The following is an 8,948-nucleotide window of genomic DNA, read 5'->3' on the forward strand; positions in this document are numbered from 1 at the left end:
CTGGTAGCACAATTCTCATCTGGCTGACGCCATTAATGATTATTCTACTCTGTATTTATAATAACAAAGAACAGTAGATAAATAGAGTATAAACTATAGAGTTACTTCAACATTTGACAATACAATGAATGAAAACAAAATAAAAATTCATAGTAGTTTTTTACACGGATACAAGTGTAATGTAATTTTAATTTTAAATATTATTTAAATCATTCTTTATTAGTAGTATATGTGAGTTCAATTATAAGTAATTAGTCACTTTAGTATATGTCAATTAAAATATAAATTAGTTTAGTTTAATATATGACTATCATTAATTATAGTAGAAGTATATAAGAAATATATAAAGTATAATTACATAATAAACAATTTTTAATATTTTTATTTTATAAAATTTAAAGAAATGAGAATAAATCATTTTTTCTCCCTCAATCTTTACTTTTTTATTCATTAAATCATTAATATCACAATTCAAATATCTCTAAGGTATGAGATTTTCTTCCTGTATGATATGATAACTTTGTGTTAATAGTAGGAAATTGTATAAGACATTAAGACTCTTATAAATGCTTTTCTAAATTGGAAAGTGTACCCCGAATTTAATGTGATGAGTGGACTAAGCCAACTAATATTTACTAATAAAAATGACGTTTTTGGATAATATAATTTATTAGAGATAACATAAAAAAATAAAATCAATTTTTGATTAATATAATTTAATTAATATTTAATAAAATTATAATTAATTTATTATAATTAATTTTTTTTTTAATTATAATTAGTATTATTCTAAATTTTATTATTTAATTTAATTAGACAATTTATACAAAAAATTTAAATATATAGTATTATTCTATAACTTATAACAGTATAACTAATTTTTTTCATCAATATTAAGGTGTGATTTAGTAAAAACTTTTAGACACATACTTGTGTTTTTTAGTATCACAATGATTATATTACGTGTTTAATAAATAAAAAAAGTCGTATATTTGTGTTTGTAATTTTTAAAAAAATAAAAGTATTTTTAAAAATATTTAAAAATTATTTTTATAAAATTAATTTATATTTATTATAATTATTTAAATTTTAAAATTATTTTGTCAAATATAATTATTATTGTTTATACTTATTAATTTTTGTTTAGTTTTATTTATCAAACATCGGCTTCATAGCTTTTAAAATATCATATTTTATAAACCAATTGTGATAAACTACTTTTAAAAGTAGAAGTTTCATTAAATTCATCATATATATATATATATATATATATATATATATATATATATATAATTTTGATTATTAGTATTTAAGGTAGAATTTAGATTCTATAGAGTGAAAAAAGTTAGTAAAATAGTAAAATAGACAAATAGTAGAATAGATGGTTAATCACCATTAATTTTACAATTTTTATAAAATAGTGTATTTTATTATCTTAATTTAAGAGTCTAATTTATTATTTTACCAATTTTTTTACTTTAGAAAGTCTTGATCCATTCAGATAATATTATTGAAAAAATTTAATTCAAAAAAAAATTCAAATTTTATTGATTTTTCCTTTATAGAAAAATATTTCTAATTAAGGACTATTAAAAATAGAAGTTACGAAAGCATTAGTATTTATTAGTAGTAGTTTCGGTTACATTTATTTAACAATAATAATAATAATAATTAGAGTAATATAATTGCAAATATTTGCACCAAAAAGCAAGGAAGGTGGAGAGAATCTAGAAATGGGCATTTGGTATTGATATCCTCAAAAAGGCAGAAATAAATGGAATTATTTTATTCAAATTTATAGAAACAAGAGAGAGAAGAGTGAGAAGTGAGAGAAGTGAAGAAAAAGCAGAGAATAAAAAGAGACCGGATGTTGACAAATTTCATGTCACTGTTGTTCTTAGAAGGTCGTTTGTTTGTGTGAAGATTTCTTATCTGGGATCTCTCTCTCTTCTCTCTTCTCTCAAAATCCCCCTTTTTTTTTTCTCCCAAAAAAACAAAACCTTCATTTCATTCTCTTCTGCTTCTACTCCGTATCAGAGAGAGAAAGAGAGAGTTACCCACTCTGACTTATTAGATCGAAATCGAACGATCTAACTTCCTTCAATGTAATTGCTGCTTTCAGCTAACCCTTTTTTTTTGTATTTTTGGTATAGTTCGAGTCAAAAGGCCTCTCAATTTTTAATTGATTTTTTTTTTCTTAGATTCTTGAGTGTTGAATGGTAGAATCCATGGCGGATTCTTAAGTGCCGGTCATATGAGGATGTGGCTCTGAGGTAATTTTCCATTAATCGCAGTGATTTTCCATTAATTAATTTTTTCTGATTTTGTTTTTACACATGGAATTCAGTTCTCGGCCCCCTGTTGCTTTTTCGCTGGCTTAATTAATTTGGATTTTCAACTTAATTATTTTACTTTCTTTCTTCTTAATTTTATTTTTATTTGTTGGTTCGTATAACTGGGATGTTGAATTGTGTAATTTCGGTGTGTTAGATTCTCTGAGGGGGCAATATTCGTTTTTCAGATTATTGTTGTATTGGATCTGTTTCGTTCAATATTTTTCTTTGAGGTGATTTTTCATCTCTTTGGCTATTGAAGAAATACGGGGAATTGTTTTGTTTCTCTAATTGCATTGAGGTAGGACTCGCATAGTTCAGCTCGAAATCAAGTAGGATTTTGTTTTGATTTATTCAGTCTCTCATTATTCTGAAAAGGATTTTGGTCAAAATGGCTGTTTCAAGATTAATTGGGCGAGTCTGAACGGGGTTTCATGCATTTGGAAGCATGTACAAATCTTTTATTGCAGAAAGTGCCGAAGTTTTATTGGGATCACTCATGCTTGTGCTACTTCACTGACAGTAACTGTGTTCTAGCTGTTTTAGGTGCTACCTCACTTTGTTAAGGCAGTGAAATTGTGAATTTGTAACTTCTCAGTTAATTATTTCTAATGTGGTTATTACTGCCTAAGCTATGATTAGCTTGATTTGAATCTCCTTTTCTTGCTTGAAAATACCGAAAGGGTCAACTTTGCCTAAAGAAAAGGGATTTAGTTAATAGTTTTTTCTTTCTTTTTTTTCCCCCAACAGTGTAACTTGAAGTCCTACTTTTAAGATAATGTTTCCTGCACCTTAACCATTCTTGTGACTAGGTAATCTGAAGTAGTTTCTGTTTTGTTCTGCTAGGGTTAGACATGGCCAGATTTCTCATGTATATTTTACCCATAATTCGAATCATGGGACTTGTGAATTTAGTCAGTTGCATTTTTTGGCTTTCCAAAATTAAAATACATGATAACTGCTAGGAGCAATATTAATCCTTCTTGCAACCAACGTTTTCAGCCAGCAATAGATGCTTTTTGCATGTCATGTTTTTTGGTTTAAGGTTCTTACTGATTGAGTACTTCGTGCAGTAACCTCACTTTCGTCTAGTCCATGTCTCTAACACGTTGATTTTGTTTTACATCCTCCCTTTAGGTAAATAATTTTACTTTTTTTTTGTGTGGTCAATTTAATCTTTTCACTTTAGTCATTGTAATTAAATGCTTGGGCTGATAGCAAAAACTTGTCTTAGGAAATTCCTTGCTTGTTATAAATCCTTTTTTAAATGCATGCTGTTTCTCTTCTTAAATACAAGGTGATATACAGAGTTGAAAGGAGTAGTTGTTCACATAACTTGGGTGTGGGATCTTTATTTTCATGCGCCAGAAGGATTTTATTGAACTGTTAATTTAAAATACATAGATCAGAGTCATACATTCATACTTGCATATTTACATCTTCCTGTAATGTATGAGATGCAAGGGATATGGATGGGAACTGTAAGATGTGTCAGGTAATGTGTGAGAATAATTTTAAATTTAACTGGGCTCAATTATCAGGGATGGGAACCAAAGTTCAGAATCTCCCAGGATACTACTCAATGAGAGATCTTAATGAGGAATCCAGCAGTTGTGGCTGGCCGCTATTTTATGGGGATAATAAAGCACTGGTAAATGGGCAGTACTATCATGATTATATGCCAAGTGCTACTACAGATGCATGTTCAGCTTATGAAAAGGATGCTGTGAAGCAGACAATGCTTGAGCATGAGGCCGTATTTAAGAATCAGGTGTGGCTCCATTTTCCCCTTGGCCTGTAATTCAAATACTATGTTTTGGAAAGGTTCAGGGTGTTTAGTGTTTAGGGTGTTTAAAGATAAAGTCTTATTAGTCAATTTAGAAATACCAATGGTCATGCATTTTTCAATCTCTAGGATGGTTGCTAAGTGTGACTTAATCTTTTTAATCTTATTAGCACTAGTTTTCTGGCGACATGGTTCAAGTGGCAGTAGCATTCAGCTTAATTTTATTTATACTCCATAATTGGTGAACCTTTGATATATTTAAATTACGTATTTGTCAACCAGGTCTTTGAACTTCACCGTTTATACAGAATACAAAAGGATTTGATGGATGAAGTTAAAATGAAAGCATTACACAGGAACCAGATACCTGTTGAGACATCATTTTCCGCAGGTCCATTGGCATCTAGAATAACATCTGAAGATGGTAAAAGATGGAATATTCCTGGATTTCTCACAGGAAGTTCTAATTGTGCCAAAACATCTGTTTCAGGCATTGAGGGTACTTGTTCCCCTTCAAGTTCGAATAAAGGAGCAAATAAGCAAGCTAGTCTGTTTCCGTCCCCAAATGGGAGTAGTTCAAAAGATGTTGAGGTGCTGGAGTCCAGACCCTCAAAGGCGAGGAGAAAAATGTTTGACCTTCATCTCCCTGCTGATGAGTATATTGATACTGAGGAAAATGATAAGCTGAACGATGAGAAGATAAGTGGTACGGCAATATTTCTTCCTGAAAGAGATTCCAAACATGGAAAGGGAGCCGATGTAAAACCTTTTTTTGGCAATGGTGGGAACACTGGTAGCCAAGAAGACACTTCAAGATCTGAGCAGTTTTTAAGGAGCAGAAGTGGTTTGGCTGACTTAAATGAGCCTGTTCAAGTGGAAGAAACAAATGAGACTTCATGTGTTCCATTTTCAAACCATAATCAATATCAAGAGGCACCTGAGTGTTCTGATCTATCTGCCAAACAGAAGTCAAGGTTTTTTGGTTTGTCCAGGGAAGAATTGCTAAACTCACATCATGGAACTGACAGCTGGGCTCGAAATAATGGATATTCAGAGAGCAATGAGAATGGAAAAGGATGGATTTCTTCAGTACTGGAGGCAGGTTAGATCTTCCATTGAACCCTTCTCCATCCCCCTTCCTCCCCGTCCCTTTTTTTAGCAGCGGATCATAGTAATTTATAAGAAACTGACATTAAATTAGGCTGATAAAAGAGATTTGAAGCCCAATGAAAATTTAGATTTTTATTATAGCTTGATGGATGAGTGCACTGTTACCTTTATCCTCATTTAAAGTTGCAAATATTTCTTTTTGCTAGTTATTTTATATTTTTTCTCCGACAGGGATTTAGTAAATTATAAGGAAGCATATAGTTTCTCTCTCTTGACTATATTTTGGACTAAATTCTCTTTGCGAGTATGTGGTAGAAATCAAGTATCACTATCATTATGATTTCTTATTTAAAAAAAAGGGTATTCATATGATGTATGATAACTTGTGCCATAACTATTTTGTTTTTAATGCTTACAGGGCATGCTAAAGGAGATTCAAAATACATCCCCCAAGTCCACAAACAAGAGCATTCCCCTTTATCTTCCCAAACAATGAAAGATGCACTCAGAAAAACTCATGAGCCTACATATGGCTTTCAAATTAATCAAAGCAAGGCTGAGTTTTGGAGGGTAAAAAGTGATTTAGATACCAGTGAAAGACATTTTGCATACTCCACTAATAAACATCCAGAGCCTGTTGGATCATCACATAGACCTGGTTTCTTTGCAATCACCCCTTCCTCTGATTTATCCAGGTCTTGGTCTCATTCACCTTCTTTGGAAATGGCAAGTGGTAACCTAGGCCAGAAGTTGGTGTCTATTCAGACTGCGCCATCTCAATCCGGTGCCTTGAATAGGAGTTCCCAGCCACAACAAAGCAATGGGATTTTGGGAAATAGGTGGCATACAAATATTAATTCAAAGCTTAATCCAGGTTTTCAATATGATGTACCTGTTCAGAATGGGTTTTACCCTGGGTCTGCATCTGGGTCCAAGGAACTTTCAGTGAACATCTCTTCAATCAGCTATGACTATCTCAACCATAGTAATGACTGCAAGAGAATTCCTGAACACTTCAACAATGGTTCAGCAAAATACTTTAAGAGTTCAAATTCAAAGTGCAATGACATGACATCTGGAAAAGATATTAACTTGAATGTAATGCTTTCAAACAGCTCATCCAACAGCTTGGTTAGCCAGTCAGGTCTTGGAATCAGGAACAGTGAACAGAAACGTGAGGAGCAGCTTGCAGTGTTGCCTTGGCTTAGAGCCATGTCAACATGTAAGAATGAGGTGCAAAATGCTGATAGAAGCTTAACTGCTGGAGAATCAAGTTTTTCCTATATTGCTTCTTTATCTAACAAAGATGAAATTAGTAAGGGATCTGGTGGAGAATTTTTGCGCAATATAGCATCAGGTTTGCGTACTAATGATATTGAGCGAAAGGGGACAGAAATATGTGAGGGCTCTACTGTTAAGAAAATTCTTGGTGTTCCCATATTTGATACGCCTCAAGTTTCTCCTAAGGAGCCAAATTCACTGACTTCTCCCTCCTTATCAGTTCCTAAGCCATCTGGACTGCAATTACTGAAAAATAATGGGAAAAACTGGCTACTTGATATTAACTTGCCTTGCGACGATGATGTTATTGAGTTGGACGATGAAGCTGTCACTGAAACTTTTGTTAGTAAGAAAGGATCTCCTGCAACAGGAGGCAGCTCTAGAAATCAGATTGATCTTAACTTGAGTATGAGTGAGGATGAAGAATTTGTGACACCTCCAACCACCAATGTAAATACAAAGGCAGAAATAGATCTTGAGGTCCCTGCTCTTCCTGACACAGAGGAGGATGCCACTCCTGAAGAAAGGCAGATTGAAATTCCTGAAGTATTAATACCAGGCCCACCAAACATGGACGAACAGCAGCAGGATGAAGTTATAAAGTGTGCAGCAGAGGCTATCGTTGTCATGTCAACTCTTTGCTGCAGTCAGGTGGATGATGTGATCAGTATTCCATCAGGAAGTCCAATGGAGGACCCACTAAGTTGGTTTGTGGATTTCGTGTCGTCATGTGTAGATGATCTGGAGAGAAAGCTTGACAATTCAAGGGAACATGATGGTGAGGATAATGAAGAATCTTCCTCAGGGGAAATCGATTACTTTGAGTCCATGACATTGAAACTTGCAGAGACTAAAGAAGAGGACTACATGCCCACGCCTCTTGTTCCAGAAGACTTTAAAGTGGAAGAATCTGGAACAACATCATTACCTAGTCGCACACGAAAGGGGTCGGCAAGGAGAGGAAGGCAGCGGAGGGACTTCCAAAGGGACATCCTTCCAGGCCTCACAACTTTGTCGAGGCATGAAGTAACCGAAGATCTTCAGATATTTGGAGGGCTTATGAGAGCAACGGGTCATTCATGGCAATCAGGGTTAACCAGGAGAAGCTCTTCTAGGAATGGAGGTGGCAGGGGAAGGCGGCGGGTACAGGTCCCCCCATCTCCCCCTCCACCTCCCCCTCCACCCCCACCCCCACCCCAACTTCCACCAATGGTGACAATTGAAAATTGTACCCCACTGATACATCAACTTAACACTATTGAAGTGGGATTGGAGGATAGAAGCTTAACAGGTTGGGGCAAGACAACTAGAAGGCCGCGAAGACAGCGTTGCCCGGCGGGTAATCCTCCAACGATCCGGTTAATCTAATCACTGTAAGAGTCTTTAAATATATAGATGAGAATTATAGAGGGTAAGCAGGCCCTTTTCCTGTATTGATGGATAGAAGGAACGCATGATGTTCTCAAGCACGGGTATTTCTCTTTGTACATTTCATCAACCCGTATTTGGGTATTATATGTTTGAGTGTGACTTGTTAGTCATGCTGTGATAGATACCAACTTGTACTATTCTTAAATAATGTTGCATGATTTTTTTTTTATTTTTTTTTATGTCTGACTCTATATTGAGATGTATACCAGTGAGTAGCTTCTCTGTTCTCACTTGGATTCTTAATTAGTGATTTTTAGTTGCAATGCATACAAGGATGCATGCTTGAATTATATAGCCTCCACCAAAAAGGACTTTTTGGCTCCTTAGCTTATGAAATGGATAATAGTAGATGACATCATTGTTCTGAAACTCAGTCTTCTATAATTGTGTTTTAAGGATTCAATTATCATAGTGTTAGCTATATTAATTCGCAATCCCCTAGAATCATAACTTTGAAGTTGTTAGTGGAATAAAAGTACTAGGGTGTTGGCGTGTTGCTATTGCAACTTACAAGTAGAAACTAGAAAGTTTTAATAGAAAATATAAATTAAAATGTATTTTTTCATATATTGGAATAATTAAAAATGAGTTTTATTTTTTAATTAATTTCTTTAGATCACTCCGGCTATATCCTTTTCTATAATTCTATTTTTGAAAAGGTTTTACTCGAATGTTTATATAAAATATATTGAAAAAAAGTTTACTCAATAACGAATGAATAACCTTTAATTAATAAGAAATGGTTACTAAAAAAAATTCTGCTAAATAATTAACGGGGAGTTTAACTAACAATAAACTAATAAATATTTTTAAATTATACTCTATATTAATTAATTGTTATTAATTAATAATAATTTAAATTTTATTTTTTAAAAATATAAAACTAAATATTATTAATTACAATTATTTAAAGTTAGTTAATTAGAAATTGTTCAACTATATTTTTCCCAAAAAAAATGGAGATGATAACTAAAGAAAAAGAAGTAAAGAGGAAGCATATTTGATTT

At 33.1% G+C, this 8,948-nt stretch overlaps 1 protein-coding gene across 4 annotated transcripts; it reads left to right on the plus strand.

The window, feature by feature from the left end:
* Window positions 1-1,718: 1,718 nt before the first annotated feature.
* LOC112791969 (uncharacterized) lies at window positions 1,719-8,310 on the plus strand. 4 transcript variants are annotated; one of them, XM_072213226.1, is made up of 6 exons: window positions 1,788-2,105; window positions 2,202-2,273; window positions 3,875-4,104; window positions 4,402-4,510; window positions 4,610-5,221; window positions 5,648-8,310. In XM_072213226.1, exons 3-6 carry the CDS (start codon window positions 3,877-3,879, stop codon window positions 7,876-7,878), a joined length of 3,180 nt encoding a protein of 1,059 aa, XP_072069327.1. In that variant the 5' UTR covers window positions 1,788-2,105; window positions 2,202-2,273; window positions 3,875-3,876; the 3' UTR covers window positions 7,879-8,310. The 4 variants fall into 4 exon arrangements, with proteins under 4 accessions (XP_025690819.1, XP_025690818.1, XP_072069327.1 ...); XM_025835034.3 differs by having other exon boundaries at window positions 1,719-2,105; window positions 4,402-5,221; XM_025835035.3 differs by having other exon boundaries at window positions 1,806-2,273.
* The last annotated feature ends 638 nt before the right edge of the window (window positions 8,311-8,948 follow it).

The sequence above is a fragment of the Arachis hypogaea genome, chromosome 13, assembly GCF_003086295.3.
Source record: "Arachis hypogaea cultivar Tifrunner chromosome 13, arahy.Tifrunner.gnm2.J5K5, whole genome shotgun sequence".
Taxonomy (NCBI): Eukaryota; Viridiplantae; Streptophyta; class Magnoliopsida; order Fabales; family Fabaceae; genus Arachis; species Arachis hypogaea.